This window comes from Elephas maximus, chromosome 9 (assembly GCF_024166365.1).
Source record: "Elephas maximus indicus isolate mEleMax1 chromosome 9, mEleMax1 primary haplotype, whole genome shotgun sequence".
NCBI classification, from domain to species: Eukaryota; Metazoa; Chordata; class Mammalia; order Proboscidea; family Elephantidae; genus Elephas; species Elephas maximus.
Genome location: NC_064827.1, coordinates 8,462,700 through 8,488,966, shown reverse-complemented (window position 1 = coordinate 8,488,966; position 26,267 = coordinate 8,462,700). Strand labels below are relative to the sequence as shown.

Below are 26,267 nucleotides of genomic sequence, written 5' to 3'. Positions count from 1 at the left end.
ATAAATATGGATCTCTTCCAGTCAGTTGACCAGGAAGCTGTCTTCCATATTTCCTGGCATAGACTAGTGAACACCTCCAGCGCTGCATCTGTTTGTTGAAACATCTCAATTGATATTCCATCAATTCCTGGAGCCTTGTTTTTCGCCAATGCCTTCAGAGCAGCTTGGACTTCTTCCTTCAGTACCATCGGTTCCTGATCATATGTCACCTCTTGAAATGTTTGAATATCGACTAATTCTTTTTGGTATAATGACTCTGTGTATTCCTTCCATCTTCTTTTGATGCTTCGTGCGTCGTTTAATATTTTCCCCGTGGAATCCCTCACTATTGTAACTCGAGGCTTGAATTTTTCCTTCAGTTCTTTCAGCTTGAGAAATGCCGAGCGTGTTCTTCCCTTTTAGTTTTCCATCTCCAGCTCTTTGCGCATGTCATTATAATACTTTACTTTGTCTTCTCAAGAGGCCCTTTGAAATCTTCTGTTCAGTTCTTTTACTTCATCAATTCTCCCTTTTGCTTTAGCTGCTCGACACTTGGAAGAAAGCTTCAGAGTCTCCTCTGACATCCATCTTGGTCTTTTCTTTCTTTCCTGTCTTTTCAATGGCCACTTGCTTTCTTCATGGATGATGTCATTCTACAACTCGTCTGGTCTTCGGTCACTAGTGTTCAATGCGTCAAATCTATTCTTGAGACGGTCTCTAAATTCAGGCGGGATATACTCAAGGTCATAACTTGGCTCTCATGGAATTGCTCTGATTTTCTTCAGTTTCAGTTTGAACTTGCATATGAGCAGTTGATGGTCTGTTCCACAGTCGGCCCCTGGCCTTGTTCTGACTGATGATATTGAGCTTTTCCATTGTCTCTTTCCACAGATGTGGTCAATTTGATTTTTGTGTGTTCCATCTGGTGAGGTCCATGTGTATAGTCGCCGTTTATGTTGGTGAAAGAAGATATTTGCGATGAAGAAGTCGTTGGTCTTGCAAAATTCTGTCATTCGATCTCCGGCATTGTTTCTATCACCAAGGCCATATTTTCCAACTACTGATCCTTCTTCTTTGTTTCCAACTTTCACATTCCAATCGCCAGTAATTATCAGTGCATCTTGATTGCATGTTCAGTCAATTTCAGACTGCAGCAGCTGATAAAAATCTTCTATTCCTTCATCTTTGGCCCTAGTGGTTGGTGTGTAAATTTGAATAATAGTCGTATTAACTGGTTTTCCTTGTGGGCGTATGAATATTTCACTGACAGCATTGTACTTCAGCATAGATCTTGAAACATTCTTTTTAACGATGAATGCAACACCATTCCTCTTCGAGTTGTCATTCCCATCATAGTAGACTATATGATTGTCTGATTCAAAATGGCCAATACCAGTCCATTTCAGCACACTAATGCCTAGGATATTGATGTTTATGTGTTCCATTTCATTTTTGACGATTTCCAATTTTCCTAGATTCATACTTCATAAATTCCAGGTTCCGATTATTAATGGATGTTTGCAGCTGTTTCTTCTCATTTTGAGTCGTGCCACATCAGCAAATGACAGTCCCAAAAGCTTTCCTCCGTCCACGTCATTAAGGTCGACTGTACTTTGAGGAGGCAGCTCTTCCCCAGTCATCTTTTGAGTGCCTTCCAACCTGGGGGGCTCATCTTCCAGCACTATATCAGGCAGTGTTTTGCTGCTATTCATAAGGTTTTCACTGGCTAATGCTTTTCAGAAGTAGACTGCCAGGTCCTTCTTCCTAGTCTGTCTTAGCCTGGAAGCTCAGCTGAAACCTGTCCTCCATGGGTGACCCTGCTGGGATCTGAATACCAGTGGCATAGCTTCCAGCATCACAGCAACACACAAGCCCCCACAGTACGACAAACTGACAGACACGTGGGGGCAGTAAACATTAGCTATTTTTTCCCCAAAATATGATTTAATTTAAAAGAAAATCAGAATGAAAAAATTACAGAGAATGTCAGTAAACAACGTCTGGGCTCCCTTTTAAACTGTTACATTAATCTGTATCGAAAAGCATGTGATCACTTGTGATAAGATTCAAATTCTGAGTTACCAGCTTTGAGAGCTACACAGAGAGGAAGCACAGTAACTTACGATGAGGTGTGTTTAGCTTTTTTGGATGGAAAGCGTGTTGTTGCTCTCATTACTATTACTAATTATCAATTAAGAGCCTTTATGTTGCTGTTTCCAGCACTTCACGCAGCCCTAGAGAGCTGGATGCCTGCCATCAATTAATAATTTTGGTGCTGATAGGCAGATTCTGCTGGGTGAATGATCGCTGTGTGTTGTCAAGCTGAGTACTAGAACAGTATACTCATCTGGAGCCAAACAACAGTGCAGTATTCCAATGCAGTACTTTATGCTACTTTTGAATAAAAAAGTCAAAAGTATTGAAACAGCAATGGGGGAGAGAAGTATCACTCAGTTACTCTAAAATTCTAACTTCCTAAAGCTAACATTTTTTCCCCTACCTTGAAGTTATTTGTGCTATCAGTATCTTTACTAAATATTGCAAACCACCCTCACAAGATAGACGTTTTACGTAACATTTCTGGATGGTTTTCCCTTACTCAGCCTGTGTTTTTTGCATGTGCTTTTTTAATTATTTATTTTTGCTGACTCCGAAATTATCTTTTACTGCCAGAATTTTAATTGCAGACCTTTCTTATAGTGAGCTCAGTTTAGCACCTTTTTGGGAAGTGATCTTAATGGCTAGTCCCCTGAACATACAGTATTACGTAGTATAATTTAACTCTTCCACTATATAAAATTCTTGCCTTCCAGGTGGGAGACCCAGGTTTCATTCCCAGCCAGTGCACCTCACGTGAAGCCACCACTCACCTGTCAGTGGAGGCTTGCGTGTTGCCCTGAAGCTGAACAGATTTCAGCAGGGCTTCCAGACTAAGATGGACCAGGAAGAAAGGTCTGGTGATCTTCTGAAAATTAGCCAATGAAAAGCTTTTGGATCACAGTGATCCAATCCCATTCTGCGTGCAGTCTCTGTGAATCCAGGCTGATTGAAAGCAGCTAACAACAAATCCATATATGCACATATGTGTGTGTGTGTATATACATATGTATATACATGGGTTTATACATATATTTTTTTTTAATTACAAGCATTGCAGGATGTGATGAAATGGCTGTTTTTCTTATTCTTCCTATTGCTTGATGAATTTTTCCCCTTTTGTAAAGCTTCATGGCTTTTGGCTTTTGGAATGATGGATCTGGACAACCCTGGGTCCAGAAAGCTAGTGGGTCCTCTGGCCTGAAATTCCTCTATGGCTCTCTCTAGAAGCAGCAAAGGTTTATAGCAGCAGCAACACAGGGGCTTCTGTTATTTTTTTTGGTTGTACAGTGATAGCTGGTTTCTGACTGAAGATAAATGGTTCGACTGCAGCGATTAGTTAAATTTATCCCTTAAAACGGGTTTGATTAAGTCCCTTAGGCACTTGTAAAAGACAGCTAAGAAACTGTTGAACTTTTGGGCATCTGCGTTGAAACGACTGGCTCGCCTTTAGCACTGATACCTAGAAGGGTCCAGTGTGTCTTTATCACCTGAGGGTGGATTTGAGCGTAGTCTTAAATGAAACCTCCTTGACAATGTGATGAACTTGGTTTCAGCCAAAATCACCTGTCGAAAATTCTTTGGCAGACATTCATTTTTTTGGTTATTATTATACCACTTACCTTGTCTACAGAAATTGAAAGAAAATGGCCAGAATCTTAATTTTTTAAACTTCTAAGCCAGGTGGCTGCTATTTCTTGTTGGTCATGAAATCAGAATTTTGGCAGATTGGCCTTCTTTATCCAGCCATAGCATACATAGGTTTCTGTGAATGAACACGTTGTCTCAGATTTGTACAAGCGCTCCCGTTAAAAGTTTTTTCCCCCATTTCATTGAATCTTTTCTATCTGACCATCGTTCTTTTGCGATAGAACTTTATTGCCTCCCCTCCCCTCTCCCCCCCATAATAAGGGCCAGAGACACGTTTCCATGGCCTTTCCATTTGTCTGTTTTGTTTTCGACACCCTAACCCTTGCCTGGTTCAGTGTACCTAACTGCACTTTCTTTCACTTAGACTTAAATATCTGCTCTCAGTGCTACAGGAACTGACACGTTGGTATATAAACTAACTCCACAAACGTGTGTGTGACAGAGGTATTTCACACTCAGAGGCGTTTATTTGGGAAGGGCAGCTTTGACTTTTGTCCGTCATCTTTGGTCTCGAGTCGGAATTTAGTATGAAGACGGTAGCTCGTCGTCCTTGTTGGAGGAAGCAAAGAGAAGCTGCTTCCCTGGGATTTGCGTCCTGCCCTGGCCTTCATCCCAACCCTGAAAAGCCCTTCTCAGACCTTACCAATAGCTCCTTTATCAGCACAGTTACAAAAAGCCTGGCCTCTCTCTCTCTCTCCCTCTTTCTAAAGTGTCCTCCAGCTCCTTGAAGGAACAAAATGTACCAGTGTCCTTTTCTGTTCAAGTAACTCTCCTACAGGGATCCTAAACTTCTCCTCTGGACCTGAGCAAATATCTGTTGCTTTTAATAGGACCCTGTTTCTTGCCAGAAGAGTAGCCCCTCTTGTTTGGCCGTTCAGTCTTTAGAAAAAACCCGAGCAACCTAATTCTGCTTCCATCTTCTGTCCTCATGAGGGGGACGCTAAGTGAGTCTCCTGCAGTTAGGAGGTATTACCTCGTGTTGTTTCGGCAAGTTGAGCGTACTGAAGCTCTTGATGGGACAACCTGCTAAAGCCCACCGACGGGAAGACAAGATTGTCTGCAGAGGAGCGTTATTCAAAATGAAAGTTTCTATGAACACCAGCGGCAACAGCAACAAAAAGATGTAACTTTCTACGTCCAAGAAGCCCCTCCCACACCTTCTCTGCCCACCCCTGTGTGCTGAGTTGATGCAGAGGCGATTTCACCATGGAACCCCGTCCTCTTCTCTGTAGTTAGTGTTTGTGCTCAGCATCCCTCGCAGAAAGGAGAGATTCTTCTCTGCGGGGGTATGAAGGATGCTGACAGACCACGAGGCGCTTTTGGAGAAGCATTTATGGGGGAAGAGGTGTAGTCCCAGCTCCCCATGTGCTCCGGTGCCACTCACCCAACCCCCCTCTACCCCAAATCCTTGCCTCTTCCAACCCCCGACTCCCTATCTACCCGACTCCTCACTTACCCAGTTCCCCACCTCCCCCAACACCCCATCTACTCCCCCAACTCCCCACCTCCCCCGACACCCCACCTCCAGCTACCCATCTACCCGGAGTCCTCCTACCCCAAATCCTTGCCTCTTCCAACCCCCAACACCCCAACTCCCCGTCTACCCTGACTCCCCACTTTCCCAGCTCCCCGTCTACCCCGACAACCCACCTTCCCTGACTCCCTGCTCCCTCGTCCCCACCTCCCCCGACTCTCCACCTCCCCAGACTCTCCCTCTACCCCTACTACCCACCTCCCCTGACTGCCCATCTATCCTGACTACACGCTTACCAGGCTCCCCACCTCCCTGACTCCCCATCTACTACCCCCAACTCCCCAACTCCAGCTCCCCATCTACCCCAACTCCCCCGACTCCCCCCACCCCAAGTCCTTGCCTCTTCCAACTCCCAACACCCCAGCTCCCCATCTACCCCGACTCCCCCCACCCCAAATCCTTGCCTCTTCCAACCCCCAACACCCCAGCTACCCATCTACCCCAACTCCCCACTTACCCAGCTCCCCACCACCCCCGACTCCCTCCTCCCCCAACTCCCCACCTCCACCAACTCCCCGTCTACCCTGACTCCTGCCTTCTCCGACTCCTGCCTCCCCTGACTCCCCATTTCACCCAGCCCCCTACCTCTCCCACCCTCTCAACCTCCCAAGGCCCCACCTCCCCCAGCTCCAGCCCTCTGAGTTCAGTGAAATCTGATCTTTATAGAGTCAGCCTGGTAGCCCTACGTTACTTACTTAACTGTAGTTTTTCCATAGTCATATGGAAGGCTGAGAGAAAGCAGCTATTCCTCTAATTTAGCACCTGACCTACTTTGTCAAAGGGAATAAACCGGAATGCCTGAGGACAGTCTGGGTGCCAGGATGTTTAGTGCTGAAGGTCTGTAAGCAGTCTGGAGCCAAGGAAGCAGGATGACCAAATCGATGGCTGTCCTCAAACCTCACTGTAATAGTTAATTTTCCTCTAGTATGGCCTTGATCTTGCAAAAGTAAAATTGTCTCAGTTTTATTTTTTCCCTTGAGATTATATATTTGGAAAAAAAAAATTCCATAATGGATTTTTCTCTTAATATTCTAGTTGTCAAGTCTCATCCTCTCCTGCTGTACTTCGGGAGCTTTGACTGTATGGATATTTAAGACAGTGATGGGTAAATGAAATAGGTGTTTGTTTCACACAGTGAAAAACCACCATGGTGATAATTCCAGGAGAATAGGGAACGTGGAGGAAAGTTGGGAGAATTTGAAAGTTGGGAGAGTTTTGCCCCGACAGTGACAGACTAGAAGTTTATCATTGTTGTTTGAACTCACAGACTCAACAGCACACAATATTAGTGGTCACACATTTTGATGATAGATTATTCGGGAAATCAGAATCAATGACGTGTATATATCAAACAAAACAGGAGTCGATCATAAATACTGTGTTACTAAGTCAATGGAAATTTCAGCATTTCCATTATTGTTATTTAGAAATTTTTGAAAGAGATGGCGTTTTATTTTCCTCCCAAAGCAAACTACAATAAGTTTGGAAAGGCACTCATTTTGATATTGGGCTATATGAAGTATTAAGATATTTGGCAGCATCTAAGTCACCCAAAAAAACAAAAAAAAAGTCACAGAAGGCTTTAATTTTTAATATTAGTATGTAACATCATAAAGGTTGACAAAACTGTAATATTAATTTTTAGCAGAATCCTTAATGATTAACTTTTATAGTTCAGGTCCAGGGAAGTTCTCAGTTAGGAAGTATATTTGGTTTTTATAATATCATTAGATGTTTACCTGTGGTTTATTGACTATGGTAAGGCATTTGTGTGGATCATAACAAATTATGGATAAGATCAAGAAGAATGGGAATTCCAGAACACTTAATTGTGCTTATGAGAAACCTATGCATGGATCACGAGGCAGTCATTCGGACAGAACAAGGGCATACTGATTGGTTTAAAGTCAGGAAAGGCGTGCATCCCGGTTGTATCCTTTCACCATACCTATTCAATCTGTATGCTAAGCAAATAATCCAAGAAGCTGGACTATATGAAGAAGAACAGGGCACCAGGATTGGAGGAAGACTCGTTAACAACCTGTGTTATGCAGATGACACAACCTTGCATGCTGAAAGTGAAGAGGACTTGAAGCACTTACTGGTGAAAATCAAAGCCTTCAGCATGGACTGCACCTCAACATAAAACAGAAATGCTCACAACTGGACTAATAAGCAACATCATGATAAATGGAGAAAAGATTGAAGTTGTCAAGGGTTTCATTTGGATCCATGATCAACACCCATAGAAAGGGCAGTCAAGAACTCGAAAGAGGTATGGCATTGGGCAAATCTGCTACAAAAGACCTCTTTAAAGTATTGAAAAGCAAAGTTGTCCGTTTAAGGACTAAGGTGTGCCTTACACAAGCTGTGGTGTTTTCAGTCATCTCATATGCATGTGAAAGCTGGATGATGAATAAGGAACACCGAAGAAGAATTGATGCCTTTGAATTGTGGTGTTGGTGAAAAATATTTAGTATACCCTGGACCACCAAAAGAACGAACAAGTCTGTCTTGGAAGAAGTGCAGCCAGAATGCTCCTTACGAGCAAGGATGGCAAGACTGTGTCTCACGTACATTGGAAGGACATATTTTCAGGAGGAATCAGTCCCTGGAGAAAGACATCATGCTTGGTAAAATAGATGGTCAGCAAAAAAGAGGAAGACCCTCAACAAGATGGGTTGACACAGTGGCTGCAACAGTGGGTTCAATAGCATAGGAACTATTGTGAGAATGGCCAGGACTGGGCAGTTGTTCATTCTGTTGTCCGTAGGGTCGCTTTGAGTCGGAACCAACTCGACAGCTCATAACAACAACATAATATTATTAGGTAACCGCTGGCTGACACAAATGGTTTGTGCTTGGCTGCTAATTGAAAAGGTGGTGGTTCACACCCAGCTGGTGGTGCCGCGGAAGAAAGACCTGGTGATCTGCTTCTGTAAAGATCACAGCCATTGACAACCCTGTGGAGCTGAGGTCTAGTCTGCAAAACATGGGGTTACGGTGAGTCGGAGTCAGCTTGATGGCAGTGGGTTTACAGCATCAGCGCAGTGGTTTTGATAGCAGCCTGACCAGGGTCGCAATCTTGGCTTCCTCCTAGTTCTGTGATGTCTTCATGTTTCTTAATATTTTCAAGCTTCAGTTTTCTCATCAATAAAATGAACCGTTTATAGCATTTACCTTGTGTGTGTATGTGTGCGTGTGTGTGCGTGCGAGAAAGAGAGGGAGAGAGAAATAATGCAATTGTGCGTTTAATGTAATTAGTGTGGTTAATGTCGGTTTATTTCAGTGTATTACTGTTTTTATTACAGCTCTTTATTTGTGGAGAGATACCCCAAGACAGATTTGCCCCAAATTTAAGGAAAGGAGTTTCTTAAAAAAAAGATTTAAGTGGCATGTAATTATTTTTAAGGTTAAAATGTTGTTAGGATCCAGGCGAACTCTGAAACCAGAGCCACTGAGTGCATTCAAAACACCAGCCTTTTGGGCGACAGGAATAGTAGCCCAAATGAATGAAGAAAGCCAGTTGTCTTTTATTTTTGGTTCTGCCTTGTTACGAGGAAGTACCTGTGGTTACAGATATCTCTGGGTGGTGCAGTGAAAACCCCGGGGGTGTAGTGGTTAAGTGCTACAGCTGCTAACCCAAAAGGTCAGCAGTTCGAATCCACCAGGCACTCCTTGGAAACGTGGGGCAGTTCTACTCTGTCCTATAGGGTCGCTATGAGTCGGTATCGGCTCGACAGCAACGCGTTTGGTTTTTGGTTTGGGTGGAGCAAATGGTTAATGCTCTTGGCTGCTAACCAAAAAGTTGGCAATTCAAGTCCACCTAGAGGTGGTGCCTCAGAAAAAAAGTCCTGGCAATCTGCTCCCCAAGAGTCAGCCATGGAAGACCCTATGGAGGGAGCAGCACAGTTCTGCTCTGACACCTGTGGGGTTGCCACGAGTCCGAGTCAACTCCACAGCACCTGGCTCCCTGCAGTTATATTTTTGATGGTTACTAAAATGGAAATCCCTGGTAATCCTTTTACAGAAACTCTTAGTTTTTAGATACTGTTAAATCTGCTGCCCGAAACGTGGTTTTTAAAAATGCCTAATTGGCCTTTTCTTTCCTTGAGCGAACGCTGCCCACAGGGACGCAATTGTGGTTGGCAGAGCTCTCTCCGGATGTTTTGGGCTGGCTGCTTTCTGCCACCTCAGCACCTAAAACTGCCCTTGCCTTACGGGCTGTTGACATCAGCACCTTGGCACTAGGACAGACGGCCTTGTTGCCTTAGGACAGAACTAGAAGTTAGAAAGGAAACCCTGTTTTCTCAGCTCTGTGCCCTGGCTTGCTGGGAGTTGGGGAGCAAGTTAAATTTTTCTCTCTCATGTGTCTTCTCTGTCTGCTCAGAGCGAGCATCAGCGTTCTACTCTCCTCCCAGATGAAGTATGAAGTCTCGTTCCTGGGTGATGCCGGTGTTGTAGTTGGGTGCCGTGGAGTCGATTCCAACTCATAGCCACCCCACGTGTTACAGAGTAGAACTGCTCCATAGGGTTTTCTAGGCTGCAATCTTTATGGAGCCCTGGTGGCGCAGTGATTGATAGCTCGGCTGCTAACCAAGAGGCCGGAGATTCGACGTACCCGTGGCTCCTTGGAAACCCTGTGGGGCAGTTCTACTCTGTGCTATAGGCTCACTGTGAGTTGGAATTGACTCAGCATCAACAGGTTTGGTTTTTTTGGTTTTTAATCTCTACGGGAGCAGATTGCCGGGTCTTTCTCCTGTAGAGCCGTTGGGTGTATTCGAACCACCAACCTTTTAGTGAGCAGCCGAGCGCTTAACCGTTGAGGTTATATGGAAGCTCAGAGTGTTGAGTAACATTCAGCATCCATCTGAACAAATGCCAAGTGAGTTTTTCTCTGCTGAACATCAGAAAATCTAGTTGGGTATCAGACACTGGCCGCCAGTACCGGGGATATGTTTTGCCATGAATTTAAACCTAAGGTGGTTGTTTATCATTTAAGGCTGAATTGCAGTGAGTATTTCCACCCCCCGCCTACCCATTTTATTATCTCGTTTAGACTCCAGGCCCGCATAGCTCACAGGATACAAGAGCTGGAAAACCTGCCTGGCTCCCTGCCACCAGATTTACGAACCAAAGCAACCGTGGAACTGAAGGCACTCCGGTTACTTAATTTCCAGCGTCAGGTAATTCCTTTTCCCCAGCGAATCTGAGACGTGGGAAATAAATGTAATTGTTCAGCGAGTGTAATCTGGCAGGCTCCTCAAGCCTTTTCAAGATGGTTACAAAAATATAAACTTAGGAAAATCGTGTATCTCTTAGCCCAGCCAGTACACAGCTGAAAGTAGTGAGAAGGAGCTGCAGATTTCTCTGTTTTTCTCTTCTGTGTATCTGAAACATTTTTCTTCTCTGCTGAGGTTTACAAAAGGAGCTCTGGTGGTGCAATGATTAATCGCTCGGCCACCAGCCAAAAGGTTGACGGTCCGAACCCACTTGGCGGCTCCATGGGAGAAAAACCTAGTGATTTGTTCCTGTAGAGATTCCAAACCGAAACCCACTGCCGTAGAGTCGATTCTGACTCATAGTGACCCCACAGGGTTTCCGTGGCTATAAATCCCAATGGAAGCAGACTGCCACATCTGTCTCCCTCGGAGCCGCTGGTGGTTTCGAACCCCTGACCTTTGGGTTAGCAGTCGATCACTTCAACCACTGCACAACTAGGGCTAAAGATTAAAGATTACAGCCTAGAAAACCCTATGAGGCAATTCTGTGAGTCGAAATTGAGTTGACGGCACCTAACGACAAAACATGGTTTACAAAGCCAAGGCTACGGCATTTGTTGCTGTGAATCCAACCTGGTAAGGAAATGAGATCACTCCTTTTATGAGCTACAAAGAAAAGCCAGAAGGTAGTAGCCCAGAGTGTATAAGCACAAACATGAAAGATTAGCCATGGCTGTGAAAAATATTTCAACAAAATGTGATAGCCACTCTGAACTTAATAGCTCATCATTTCTACAAATACATAAAACTCTGTCTTATAAATGTTGATTATTCTCAGAACCTAAGTTTGGAACATTTGACCACATCAGACCCAGCTACTGACACATATACTTCAGGGAAATACCTATTGTTCTCCATATGGTTCTTAGCTGTTGTTGCTTTTCGGGGATGGATTACCCAATAAGCAAGGTACTCATGGGCTTACTTACTAACCTGTAGTGCACAATTTCACCTGTTAGATGTGGTAAAAAAAAACAGCTGAAATTGTGCACTGCATATTAGTAAGTGAAGACAGTTAAGCCCGTGCATACTCTGCTTGCTGGTTAATCCGTCCCTGATGCTCTTGTTAGCTGCCGGTCAATTCCGACTCATGACGACCTCTTGTGAGCAGAGTAGAACTGCTCCATGGGGTTTTCAAGGCTGTGGGCTTTTGAAAGCAGATCACCAGGCCTATCTTCTGAGGCACCTCTGGGTGGGTTCAAACTGCCAGCCTTCAGGTTAATAGTTGAGTGCTTAACTGTTTGCGCCACATAGGGACTCCCATGGTTCTTAGTAGTCACTCACTAATAAAAGTGGAGTCCCTGGGTGGTGCAAATGGTTAAATGCTCAGCTACTAACCAAAAGTTGGCAGTTCGAGCCCACCCAGAGGCACATCAGAAGAAAGGGCTACTGATCTACTTCCTGAAAAATCAGCCATTGAAAACCGTGTGGAACACAATTCTATTCTGACACACATGGGGTTGCCATGAGTCAAGATCAACTCAATGGCAATTGTTTTTGTTTTTGTTTAATTAACAAAAGTTAATATGATAATACATTTTTATGGTGCACACTGGTTTCTAAATCGGTAGGAGGGAAGCTAGAGGGAAGAAGTTAGAGCTCATTTTCACCTTGATGACTCTTGTCTGGTGGACCCAGAAGGGGCTGGTCTCCTAGGGAATGCCTCACCTCCCTAGGCTCAGCCGGAGCCTTCTTCCTTGTTAGTCAGAAAGAGGCCTGTTCTGCTGAGGCCCCGGGGCATGCAGAATGCCTCATTAATGAGCGAAAGTCGTTTGGAAGTATTGAATTACATGATTTGAAACCCTGGTGGCATAGTGGTTAAGAGCTATGTCTGCTAACCAAAAGGTCGGCAGTTCATATCTACCAGGCACTCCTTGGGAGCTCTATGGGGCAGTTCTTCCCTGTCCTGTAGGGTTGCTATGAGTTGGAATTGACTCAATGGCAATGGGGTTTTTTTTGGTGTGTTGGAGGATGTAGCAGAAATCACAAGGCCACCCCACTTTGGTGTGTCTTATTGGTTACAATAACACAAGAGGCACCAGGGTAGCTCAGTCCTGCTTGGCTTTAGGTTCGTGAGAGTGGATTTAAGCTACAATAACAAAAACTCTCCGAGTTCCATGTACTTCTTTCCTATAGGGGACTTCGATATGCATAATAAAATATTATAAGTAATATCACATCATATATAATACCATAAAGTGTTTGGTAAAATTTTGTTAAATGAGTAAATATCTACCAAATAGACTTTCAGGAATAAGATTATGTTCAAATCAGCTTCATTATGTTGGCCTTTTATCGATCTCTGGTTGTTGTTTGATAACCACTGAAAAATCTGTTATCTGTGAAGTTTCCCAATTGCATCAACTGTAATTGATACTGATTTCAGATTCTTTTGAATTATTATTTTAACACGTATTCCCACCCCCCGCCCCAGTTGCTTTCTACCATATCAGGTAAAATATTGATAAAACAAACAAACAAAAAAACCCAAACCAGCTGCCATCAAGTCGATTCTGACTCATAGTAACCCTATAGGACAGGGTGGAACTGCCCCCCAGAGTTTCTAAGGGGCACCTGGTGGATTTGAACTGCCAACCCTTTGGTTAACAACTGTAACTCTAAACTACTACACCACCAGGGTTTCAGTTATGATGCTATAAAATAAGTTCATGACGTATTGTCAAGCTACTTTTGGAAGGTATCATTGTTAGGGATGGAAGGCAGCCAGAACCAGTATCCCCCACCCTGTCTATTGAGGTTCTTAATTAACATTGTTTAGGTACCTGCTGCCACCTTATGTTGTGAGAAGAAAGCATTTCTTTTATTCTTTTAGCAGAGAATCCTTACAGCTAATCCTTAAACACAAAGAGAGTGTTAGTGTGGTTTTTAAAACGAAGTAAAACATTTTAAAAGCCTATTATGTAATTAATATCATTAGAATAATTAAATAGAATGAATTAATTTATTCAAAAGCCAGGGCAACGCTTACTTCCTTTTTTACTGTTACAGCCCTAGAGTTGCTTTTATGTGACTTATTTGCAAAGAAAGCTTATACCATCTTTGAAAATCCCGCACACATTTGGCATGATCTAGTTCCTTCATTTGATAAAAGGCCAGCTGCGATTGAGAAAGAAGGTCCCTGGGTGGCGTAAACAGTTAAGCGCTCAGCAACTAACCCAAAGGTTGGTGGTTCGAGTCCATCCAGAGGTGCCTTGGAAGAAAGGCCTGGAGACCTACTTTAGAAAAATCAGCCCTTGAAAATCCTACGGAGCTCAGTTCTGCTCTGACACACATGGGGGCACCATGAGTCAGAACTGACTGGATGGCAGCTGGTTTTTTGGTCTTTTTTGGTGATTGAGAACCGTGTGACGAGTCCCCCTTTCTGTTCCATCGAGTGGAAATGAGAGGATCGGGGTTCAGGAATCGGCTTCCCATGTAACTGCTCTTCTCCCCACAGCTGAGGCAGGAGGTGGTGGCCTGCATGCGCCGGGACACGACCCTCGAGACGGCTCTCAACTCCAAGGCGTACAAACGGAGCAAGCGCCAGACTCTGAGGGAAGCGCGGATGACGGAGAAGCTGGAGAAGCAGCAGAAGATTGAGCAGGAGAGGAAACGGCGGCAGAAGCACCAGGTACTCAGGCAGACCCCGTCCTGGTGTCCTGAGTGCCCACCCACTGGGTGACTTAAAACAACAGGCCTGTGGTCTCTCACGGGTCAGGAGGCTGCCAGTCTGAACACGGTGTCAGTAGGGCTGCTTCCTTCTGGAGGCTCCGAGGGAAACTACCCCACGCCTCTGTCCCAGCTTCTGCTGGTTGCTGACAGGCTTGGTGTTCTTGGACTTAGGGACGTATCGCCCCAGCTTCTGCCTCCGTCTTCCTTTCACCTTCTCTGTGTCTCTCTGTCTCCAAATCTCCCTCTCCTTTCTCTTATAAAGACACCAGCCATTGGACTTAGGGCCCACCCTAACCCCAGGATGATCTCATTTTGGGATCCTTAACTCCTGACATCTGCAGAGACCCTATTTCCAGCTAAGGCCATATTTTGAGATTCCAAATAGACATGAAGTTTGGGGGACACTATCCAGCCCACTTAGGAACCCTCGTGGCACAGTAGTTAAAGCGGTCAGCTGCTAACCAAAAGGTTAGGGGTTCAAACCTACTCAGCAGCTCCTTGGGAAAAAGACCTGGCGATCTGCTTCTGTGAAGATTATAGCCAAGGAAACCCTATGGGGCAGTGCTCCTCTGTCACATGGGGTCTCTATGAGTTGGGATCCACTCAACGGGACCTGACAGCAACAACATAGACCTTTCGGAGAATTATCTGTCGTTCTGGTTACAGTTCTTAGTAGTCGCTTATTAAGAAAAGTTAGTATAATGATAGATTTCGTCATTCAGCTCATTTTGACAAAGATGTCCTGTTAAGTGATCGGATGCAGTTGGAAGTACTGCAGAATGTATCATTGCGGGTGGTGGTGAAGTTACAGAATGAAGAAGTTTCTGGGAGGTTACAAAGGCCAACCACTTCTGTTCCGAGAAGAGGAAATTTAGGCTGAGACAGCTAAGTGAATGACCTGCCCAAGGTCACACAAAGGTCAGTAGCAGGATGGGGGTTAGGCCTCAGCTTTCCTGACTTCCAAAGAGGTGTCATACTCACGATCACATGGGAAGCTGCTGACTGGGTAGGCATAGGTGGGTCGCCTGCAGCAAAGCCCTGGGGAGAGGAAACTTAGGAAAGGGAAGGAGAGAACAAAATGTTATTTTTATAAAAAACAGCGATGTAGTATCCTGGGCGCTTTGAAGAGCCCAGTTGGAGATTTCACAGGAGCAAATATTTAAAAAATTCCTTTCCAGGAGTATGGAAATATTTTGCTGTTGGATTTGATTTTGGGTCATAACCCTGTAAATTTTATGTTTGTTTCTCTGTGCCTAATTTAGTGCCCAGCTTAGTTTAGCTTTTGAAAAAATGTTGGAGTTTATTGTAACCAGGGTACACATTTCCCTGCTCGTATTTAAAAAGTAGACGCAAATTACACATGACAATTTTAGCTCTGTATAAACTTACTTTGAATCATGACGGAGTTACCTGAGAGTATTTAAGTTATGGAGGCCCTGGGTGCTGCAAACGGTTGATGCATTTGGCTGCTAAACAAAAGGTTGGTGGTCCGAGTCCACCCAGAGGCCCCTCAGAAGAAAGGCCTGGTGATCTGCTTCTGAAAAATCAGCTGTTGAAAACCCAGTGGAGCACAGTTCTACTCTGTCACACGTGGGGTCGCCAGTGGTTGGAATTGACTTGATGGCAACTGGTTTGGTTTTTATTTAACTTCGTTTTTATAACCCGATTCTCACTGGGCACACCTTCATCCTCCAGGGTCATTTTGGAAAGATTTGCTTTAAATTTTGTCACTGATGTTATGTAGGTGTCTGTCCATCTTCCTGTCCCCATGTGGCCACACCTTGAGGCTGAGGAGGCTTCTCTCCAAGGCCTTGCAACAAAGCGAACTCTGATAGGCCAAACTCTGATACCTCAGCTTCAGAGACACACCATGGCGCCCGTCACAAAATTGATTCGAGGTTTTTCTGTTTGTTAAATACACACGCATTTCTCTTCTTCGACTGAATTGCAACCTTCATGGGATAGTTGGAAATGGAGTTTAAATATTCTTTGTTTTCTCCCTTGGATCCCTGTAGGAATACCTGAACAGTATTCTGCAACATGCAAAAGACTTTAAGGAGTACCATCGGTCTGTGGCTGGGAAGATCCAGAAGCTTTCGAAAGCCGTGGCGACTTGGCATGCCAACACTGAAAGGGAGCAGAAGAAAGAGACGGAGCGGATTGAAAAGGAGAGAATGCGGAGACTGATGGTAAGGGGCCCAGTGGCAGGGATGGGAAATGCTCAGTTCACATGTACATGGGGGGCAGTAAGAGGAGACGCAGGAGAAAGATGTGGCAGCCTGCTTCCGTAAGGATTTATAGCCTTGAAAATCCTATGGGGCACTTCTGCTTGGTCCTGTAGGGTCTCTGTGAATCAGACAGCAACAGGTTTTTTTTTTTTTTTTTTAAGGGAAGGAGGGCTTTGGTGGTTCAGTGGTAGAATTTTTGCCTTCCCTGCTAGAGGCCCGGGTTCGATTCCTGGTTAAGGCACCTCACGTGCAGCCACCACCTGTCAGTGGAAGCTCGCACGTTGCTATGATGCTGAACAGGTTTCAGCGGAGCTTCCATACTAAGGTGGACGAGGAAGGCAGGAGGGCAGGCCTGGCGATCTACTTTCGAGCATCAGCCAGTGAAAACCCTATGGATCACAGAGGTCTGATCACAACCAATCATGGGGATGGCGCAGGCCCAGGATGTGTTTCGTTCCTTAGTACATGGGGTCACAGGAGTTGGAGGCTGACTTGACAGCAGCTAACAGCAACAGAAGGAGAAAGTGAAAGCTGCCTATCAGAAATACTAGTAAGTCCCTGCTTAACTTCAGGCAGATGGACCGAAAACATATTTTCCTTTCCTAAACAAAGCGTGCCACAAACCTAGGAGGACAGCTGCTGGGTGTAGTATCACCATGGCCCAGGATGGCATTGCTGTTCACATCACAGCTTCTCACATAAAGAAGGTACTATATTTTGCGGAGGAGCCCTGGCGGTGAAGTGGTTAAGTGCTCGGCTGCTAACCAAAAGGTTGGCAGCTCGAATCTACCAGCCGCTCCTTGGAAACCCTATGGGGCAGTTCTACTCTGTCCCATAGGGTCGCTATGAGCCGAAATCGACTTGATGGCACACAGCACACATATTTTTTTTTTTTTTGTTTTAGCACACATATTTTTTGCAGGAGTGTGGTAACCAGGTCTGGAAGAATAGAACTGCAGTTCTTTCTAAAATATTGCTCCTTTGAGACTAGTGACACAAGTCGCTGTGGAGGAAGTAACTCATTAAGTTGTACCTCAGAAACTAAGAAGGTCTGTGTTCTTCAAGTCTCTGGTACTTCTTTTTTTTTTTTAATGATAGGAATTATTATTCTCTAACAGTGTAAAAAGTGGTTTTGAAGTTAATTTCAGAATGTTGGTTTTTTTTTGCACTAGCCGTGTTGTTGTCGAAGGCTGTTCGTGGACCATTGCATTGGCACTGGGGTTGTTTTTTAATGGACAGGTAAACACAGAAGGGATCCATTTAGATCATTGGCCTGACACAGAAGGGATCCATTTAGATCATTGGCCTGAGTGTTTGGCTTCATTGATCATCATGTTTATAATTGGGCCTCAGAGCATACAGTAAGTTTTGGAGAAGGGTGTCTGCTCTGTAAGGATGGGAGCTCACGAATTTCCTTCTGGGGCGTGATGCCTGACTGGATGAAGGTAAAGTCATTAGCCGCAGTCCGTAATTATGTCCCTGGAAAACTCTCCAGGCTGCTCTCTTCCTTGCTGATTTGTCTTTTGTTTTCATTATTTTTTATTTTGGTTTCCAGAGAGCCAAAGCTATATTTTGAAAGCCTCTGTGTCTAGGTACCACTGAAGCTTAGTGTTTTATCCTGCCTTCCCTCTCCTGTTTTGGGGAAGGAGGGGGCTGGCCAAAAGATTGCTCAGCAGCTAATTGTGACCATTTTACAGCCATCTGAGCTGTAAGCAGGCACATTTGTCTGATTCCATGAAGTAAAACTGTCTCAGAACTTCAGTAACAGATTGGTTTGACACTAATGATTAGGCGTTTGCAAATGATTAATTTTTGCAATTAAATGATGGGATACTCAGATAACAGAGAGACTGAAGTTTTTTTTTTTTTTTAATCACTCTTTCTTCAAGTGAGATCAACCAGAACCAAAAGCAATTAGAGTTGTAATAACATTTGAGGTTCACGTTCATCCACGGGGCGCTCAGCAGCTAGACTGAGCGATGGAGCTGCTGTCGTTCTGGTACTTTCTGTAATGACACCCCGGGACGGAAGAGCCCGACCTTTCCTGGAGTGGAATCGTCCCTTGAGGATTTCGTGACGTGTTTCTTTGATCCTGGCGTCCCGTGAGAAAAGTATTTTGGGGCGTCCTTTTATTGAGATGTATACGAAAGATCTCTCTTGAAATGGTTCCACAGCTCATCAGTGTTTTCATTCCGTTTAACCTTGTCATGTTGCTTAACGGGAGGTGGCAGTGCCTGCTGTACTGCTGAGCAACAACCAGACCTCAGGCGCTAAATGATCCCAGTCCCCGAGGTCCCTAACTCCGGTCAGGCCTGTAACAAAAATTCCCCAACGTTGACCTTTCCTATCAGCCACAATGCTTGCAATGCCAAAAACGTTGTCTTCAAGTATTGAAGTGTTATTTGTTAAAAAGCCCAGTTGATTCCTTATCTTTAGAAATGCTTCTTGAGATATTCAGGAATGACAGGACCTTATGTCTGGGGTTTGCTTCCAGAGAGTCCAGTTTGTGGCTGGAATGAGGAGTTGAAGGAAGAGCCGTGCTGAGACAGGAGGGGCTAGGAGTCTGTTTTTATTTTTGTTTTATAATTGACTTTGTTGTTGTTGCTGAGAATATACACAGCAGAACACACACCAATTCGATAGTTTCTGCGTGGACAGTTCTGAGACACTGATGACGTTCTTCAGGTTGTGCAACCATCCTCACCCTGCTTTTCTGAGTTGTCCCTCCCGCATTAACATAAACTCACTGCTCCCTAAGGTCCCAGTCTAATCTTTTGAGTTGCGTTGTCAGTTTGATCCCATGTAGATAGTTCTTTAAAAAGCATGGTGTTCAAGAAAGATATTCTTTACTAATGAAGCTAAGCTACTGTTTGGTTTAAAGAAGACCTCAGAGGATATTTTTGGTTTAAGGTTTAAGGATTATCTCAGACAATAGTTTCAGGGGTTTGTCTAGCTTCTGTGGCTCCGTGAAGTCTGGATCCCCTGAGATTTTGAAATCCTGGTCTGCGTTTTCGACTACGAGTTGATTTTTGTTCCTCGATGATGGTTATGGGAGGGTTTGCCTGGCCATTCTCTCTGCTTTTGTTTACATATGAAATTATCCAAAATAAAAAGTTAAGAGTCAACTTCAGTTGGTGAATTGTCAAATTTTGACTTTGTGTGTGTGTGTATGTGTATATGTAGTTGAAAGCCATAGAAGAAAATGATTGTTGATTCAAAGTGCTTGATCACATCACATGCCCCTTGGTGTTGGCCATGGAGCATGGCCGTGTGGCCTACTCTGCCTTTTTCACTGTCGTAGGACTTCGCTGTCCACCTCCCTGGGGCCCTCCTGTCCCGCCTGCATGTGACAGCTTGTGCACCACCAGTCACCACCAGTCAAAGTTCACACATGTCAAGGGGAGGGAGGAGGGCAAAAAGGATTGTCTGCACACATTTATGGGGGCAGTGGTGGTTCAGCGGCAGAATTCTTATCTTCCACGTGGGAGGCTTGGGTTCGAGTCCTGGCCAGTGCACCTCATGCGCAGCCACCACCATCTGTCAGTGGAGGCTGTGTGTTGATGATGCTGAATGGCTTTCAGTAGACCTTCCAGACTAAGACTAGGAAGAAGGACCTGGCAATCTACTTCCAAAAATCAGCCAATGAAAACCCTGTGGGTCACAGTGGTCCGATCTACAACTGATCGTGGGGATGGCACGAGACTGGGCAGTGTTTCATTCTATCATGCATGGGGTCACCGCAGGTCGAAGCTCCACTCGATGGCAGCTAATGACAACAATAAATGTTTATTATGTTCTCATTATGCTCCTCTCCCCTTCACAGGCTGAAGATGAAGAAGGCTATAGAAAACTGATTGATCAAAAGAAAGACAGGCGTCTAGCTTACCTTTTGCAGCAGACAGACGAGTATGTAGCCAACCTGACCAACCTGGTTTGGGAGCACAAGCAAGCCCAAGCAGCCAAAGAGAAGAAGAAGAGGAGGAGGAGAAAGAAGGCAAGTAGCCCGCGTGGTGATGGTGGCCACGTCGCTGTATCAGCAGGGACTATCTTAAGGCGTGCATTTCTCTTAAATGATACTACTTACTATACTTGTGGAAAGGTGTGAGTACTGAATTGCAAAAATTAAATGGGTTAAATGGGTATTCAGGTCCCCAGCTGGTGCAAATGGTTAACAAGCTCAGCTGCTAACTGAAAGGTTGGAAGTTCGAGCCCACCCAAAGGCACCTAGAAAGAAAGGCATGGCAACCTACTTCTGAAAAATCAAGCACAGAAAGTCCTATGGCGCACAGTTCTACTCTGATGCACATGGGGTCGCCGTGAGTCAGAGCTGACTGACTCACTTGCAGCTACCACAGCAACAAATGGGTACAGCGTGAGTTGATTAAGTGTATTGGGCAGCATACCTGGGGTGAGGGCTTATGGATAGGATGTGTCCAACCGAAAGAGTTCAGTCCATATTTCCATCATTTGATACAATATTTAAAAATTAAGTACCTTGCAAAGTAATGAGAAACTTAGGAAGTATACACACACACACAGTCAATAGGAAAAGGAAAGTCATGAATCCTAATTAACAGCTTGTTTTTAGTTTAATGCCAGCGTGGCAGGGGACCTCGGCGTTAAGAACCTGGAATGAAAATGAAGAGGAAAACACAGTGTACAGATGGAAAGCAGCCAGAGGAAGTTGTAAGAGATAGTTTGGGGGTACTTGTGGAACATATTTCAGCCTGTTTATTTGGACGGATGAGGTCAGTGGTGGTTCCGTGGTAGAATTCTCACCTTTGTATGGAGTCCCAGGTTTGATTCCCAGCCAGTGCCCCTCGTGCACCGCCACCACCAGTCTGTCAAGGGCTTGCGTGTTGCTGTGGTGCTCTGCAGGTTTCAGCGGAGCTTCCAGACTAAGATGGACTAGGAAGAAAGGCCTGGTGAACTAATTCCAAAAATCAGCCTATGAAAACCCTAGGATCACAGTGGTCCGATCCAGTTATGCTTGGGGTTACTATGAATCGGGCTGACTCGAGGGCAGCCACCGACAACAGCTGGGACAGATGGCTAATGCCAAAATAGCTCATGCAGTTCTGCTACCCTGATGCCACAGTAAAGGAGGCATGCAGATAAAGGCGTGAGTTAGTTACAGGAAAAAAAGTCTTATGTAAAGTATATCCTAATTATCATGAGGAGTAGAGGGTGAGATTTAGAATCTCTGCTTTGCAGACATTACATTTCGATGTAAGAGTCACCCGCTGGGGGCAGGACTGTTAACAGAGATCACCTTTGAAGCGTCAGTAGTCTGGGAGTCTAGGTCTGGGTTGATAGTTGGTTTTCGTGACACGTTCTGCTAGGGCCGGGCGCAAACACCAACAGGAAATCGCCGTCAGAATTGCCAGGATTGAAAAAAAGGATCTGTGGTATTCCATCATTTATTCTGCACACTGAGTAACTGAACAAAACGTTTTTCAAAAAGCAATGAATTCCGTGGCTCCTGAATTCTCGTACCTGGCTGGCTTATAATTAAGGAGGAGGAGGAACTGATTGAGAAGGCGCCTCCTTCCACCCGATGGCACAGGACAGCTCACCTTATCGTGAGGACGAGCAAGGGGTGACTCAGGACTTGAATTCGGCGTTTAGCCTGTGAGGAACACCTCATTCTCCTGTCAGTGTGGCACTATAGACTTTGCAGAATTCCGGCCCCCAATTTTTGACTTAAAAGGCGTTTTTGGAATCCGTGAAGAACTCAGAGGCAAACAGAAGCAATCCTGTAACAGTCCAGAAGGAACTCCATTAAATGGCAGTTTTAGTTTCTCCTAATCCAGAGGAAGGAGCCCTGGTGGCGTGGTGGTTAAGTGCTCGGCTGCTACTAAAAGGTTGGCGGTTCGAACCCACCAGCAGCTCCATGGGAGGAAAGACCTGGCAGTCTGCTTCTGTAAAGGTTACAGCCAAGGAAACCTTATGGGACAGTTCTACTCTGTGACGTGGGGTTGCTGTGAGTCACAATTGACTTGAGGGCGCACAACACCGCCACCACCAGCACAAAGGAGTGTTTTGCAAAGATTGTTGCAGAAATCTAAGAGGTACTGTTAGGTTTTTAGCACTGGAGGTCATGTTCTATGTGCCTTTGTGCCTGAATGCTCCTGGCCCTGATCTGAGCTCCTGACTTGTAATTAATAGATTTCTGTCATGGTATTCGTCAGTTATACAATCATAAAGCAAAAAAACCAAACCAGACCCGTTGCCGTCAAGTCGATTTTGACTCATAATGACCCTCTGGGACAGAGTAAAACTGCCCCATAGGGTTTCCCAGGCTGCCATCTTTGTGGAAGCAGACTGCCACATCTTTCTCCGGCAGGGCAGCTGGTGGGTTTAAACCACTGACCTTTTGGTTAGCAGGCGAGCACTTAACCACTGTGCCACCAGGGCTCCCCTATGGAGCACAGTTATACTCTGTGACACATGGAGTTGCCATGAGTCAGGAGTTAACAGCAACTAACAGCATCGGCCATACCCCTTCCCTTGAACGCTCTTATGGTCCCGAGGGCTTGAATCCTGCTCTCAGCAGGTAGGGAGGGGGCAGTGACTGGATTTCTTTCCTGGGCCATCTTGCTGGGAGAAGTGGGATAAAGAAGGAAAAAAGGAACTGGGCGCCTCCCTGGCCCTTCCTGGTGCCCGTCTTTTCAGGGGGCTTTAAGACTTTTTTTTTTTTTTTTTAAGACTTAGTTCACAGTGGATTTAAAAAAAAAAAAAAAAACCATTCCAAATGCACCTTTATTCAAGTGCAGAGGAAACGGAAGCTTTCAGAAGCTGAGTATTTGACGTTTTGGATTATCTGTAGTTCGGCTTCCTTTCATTAGAGTGACTCATTGAGACTTGCTTGTTCCAGCTTCTCTGTGCTGGAGAAAAACTCGGCGTCTGTGAGCTTAAAAATCCCATGCTATCCCTTTCAGCATTTTCTCACAGTATAAAATATTAAGGAATACCTATCTCCATTTTTTTTTAAATAATTTTTATTGTGCTTTAAGTGAAAGTTTACAAATCAAGTCAGTCTCTCACACAAAAACCCATATACACCTTGCTACACACTCCCAATTACTCTCCCCCCAATGAGACAGTCTGCCCTCTCCCTCCACTCTCTCTTTTCGTGTCCTTTTCACCAGCTTCTAACCCCCTCCACCCTCTCATCTCCCCTCCAGGCAGGAGATGCCAACATAGTCTCAAGTGTCCACCTGATCCAACCTATCTCCATTTTTTTAATTGCAGTATCAATAGAATTCGTTTTGGGGAAACTGCTTTACCCTCTGAGCCAGTAACATTGAGCTGGTAGCAATATTTGTTGGACAGCTAAGTTATAGAAACTGTAAAAACTGTGCTATTAAAGAGGAGCGTGGTTGACATGGGAGCCCTGGTGGTGCACTGGTTAAGAGCTCAGGCTGCTAACCAAAAGGTTGGCAGTTTGAACCCACCAGCTGCTCCTTGAAAACCCTATGGGGCAGTTTACTCTGTCCTATTATAGGGTCGCTATGAGTCAGAATCGACTCGACAGCAATAGGTTTGGTTTGGTTTTTGGTGTAGTTGACATCGTAGTTTAATTCAAAAATGACTTTTATTTTCAGTGTTAAACTAATGAATAGCTTTTGGTTTTGTTTTTAACTGTCCGAGTATGCAGAGAAGACCTTTTTTCTTCTTCCGGGGTTTGTCGTGTTTACTTGTTAGTGAATAACTGGGCGAGTTTCCTTTAACCCATCATACCCTCCTTCAGTTTTGACTTTGGAGCCTTAGTACCGTTTCTATGAATGTCTTAGCATCTAGCGCTGCTATAACAGAAATACCACAAGTGGATGGCATCAACAAAGAGAAATTTATTCTCTCACAGTTTAGGAGGCTAGAAGTCCAAATTCACGGTGCCAGCTCCAAGGGAGGGCTTTCTCTCTCTGTCGGCTCTGGAGGAAGGTCTTTGTCATCAGTCTTCTGGTCAAGGACCTTCTCAGCACAGGGACCACAGGTCCAAAGGATGTGCTAATCTCCTGGCTCTTGTTTCTTGGTGGTGTGAGGTCCCCATGTCTCTCTGCTCGCTTCTCTCTTTTATATCTCAGAAGAAATCGGCTTAAGACACAACCTAATCTTGCAGATTGAGTCCTGCCTCATTAACGTAACTCCTCTAATCCTGCCTCATTAACACCATAGAGGTAGAATTTACAACACATGGGACAATCACATCAGGTGACAAAATGGTGGACAGTGACACAATACTGGGAGTCATGGCCTAGCCAATTAGACACACATTTTGTGGGAGGACACAATTCAATCCATAACAGTGAAGTATACACTTATAAATCATTTTAAAACTGCTTGTTCTCAACCTTGCCTTCTATCACTGCCCTTGCAATGGAAGAAAAAGAAGTGCATTCTGTGTCTATTTACGTGTTGGGGGCAGCGGTGGCTCAGCGGTAGAATTCTTGCCTTCTGTGCAGGAGACCCAGGTTCAATTCCCAGCCTGTGCACCTCACGTGCAGCCACCACCTGTCGGTCAGTGGAGGTTTGCTTGTTGCTATCATGGTCAACAGGTTTCAGCAGAGCTCCCAGAATAAGAGAGACTAGGAAGAAAGGCCTGGCGATCTCCTTCCGAAAAATCAGCCATTGAAAACCCTGTAGAGCACGGTTCTACTCTGACACACGTGGGGTCGCCATGAGTCCAAATCCACCCCATAGCAACGAGTTTAAAGTTAGTAAATGGGATCACCGTCCAGATCATGTTAGCGTGCGATCCCTTAAATTCGTAAGTACACAATAAAACAGATTATACACACTAGGCGCTTGCAGGCGATTTCATTCAAGGATCTATTCAGTGTCTTCACCTCTAAGAAGGTCTTGGGAACAGTGGCCGTTTCCTAGATGAGTTGCGAGGGTTACACGGGAAAAGTTTGTCTAAAGCGTTCAGAACACTTGTTCGCACACAGTAAGGGCTCAGTAAATATTAGTTACTTTATCAAGCAATTCTGGTGCATAAATGTGGAACCGTGGTTGTTGAAATGTGGTTATGAGACTTTTTGGGGGAAGAAAATCGTATTTTTTTATTACACTTTTAATTGCAGATCCTTTGTGATGTTGGATGTATAAATGGTTATTCTTCCTAGTTGAGGATCAGCTGGTTATTATTAAGTACAGCGTCTTTTAGGGTAATGCCTGGTTTGTTTGTTTGTTTTTAATTATTGAAGCATGAAGGAGAAAAATGAGCATTTATTATTTTGGGCAGATTCACCTTACCACCCCCTCCCCCAGCTCCTGCAGAGAGAACTTTCTAGTTCTGTGGCCTCTAACTTGCCGTAGTTCCTAGTGAAATAGGTATTTCCGGCAATGCTTTAGGGTCCAATCTTTCCTTAAGCCGTGGTCAGGAGCTCCTGCCAGAAGTACGCGTCTGCTGCTTAAAAGCCCCGTCATTTCAGGGCTTTAGCTTCGGGAGCTGTTGGCCGCAAGCAGAAAATGAATATTTAATCCTACCTTCCAGATCTTTGAGTGGGATGCATAGCAGTAGAGCTAAGCCCTTGTTCTGTATTTGTGGAATTTCTTGCAAACCCCTGGTACTAGTAAGAACAGACACAGGGAGTATGTGGGCAACGCTGTGCCTGTTATCTTTCTTATTATGGTGTTTATTTTCCTTCTAACAGTTCTTTTCTCTCTTCCTCTCCTATCAGCCACTCCTATAAATAAATCTCAGGACCGTGAAGTGCCAAAGGGGAAACCTTTCTAGTATCATGTATTGATCAACATGGCCCTTGCCGTTGATTCCATTCTGACTCATAGTGAACCTATTAAAAAAAAAAAAAAAACCTG

The 26,267-nt window shown here is 44.7% G+C and overlaps 1 protein-coding gene and 1 non-coding gene across 8 annotated transcripts in view; both read left to right on the top strand.

Annotated features, from left to right (window-relative positions):
• The window catches only part of SMARCA2 (SWI/SNF related, matrix associated, actin dependent regulator of chromatin, subfamily a, member 2), a 216,254-nt gene that overhangs the window by 44,021 nt on the left and 145,966 nt on the right, over positions 1-26,267 (top strand). For all 7 annotated transcript variants that reach the window (XM_049896949.1, XM_049896950.1, XM_049896943.1 and 4 more), the window contains exons 6-9: positions 10,320-10,446; positions 14,000-14,173; positions 16,230-16,403; positions 20,266-20,436. In XM_049896949.1, coding sequence (XP_049752906.1) covers positions 10,320-10,446; positions 14,000-14,173; positions 16,230-16,403; positions 20,266-20,436 — 646 coding nt within the window. The remainder of the gene's footprint in view (positions 1-10,319; positions 10,447-13,999; positions 14,174-16,229; positions 16,404-20,265; positions 20,437-26,267) is intronic.
• TRNAG-UCC (transfer RNA glycine (anticodon UCC)) lies at positions 16,613-16,683 on the top strand. Its single transcript has one exon. It is a non-coding gene; the product is annotated as a tRNA-Gly (tRNA).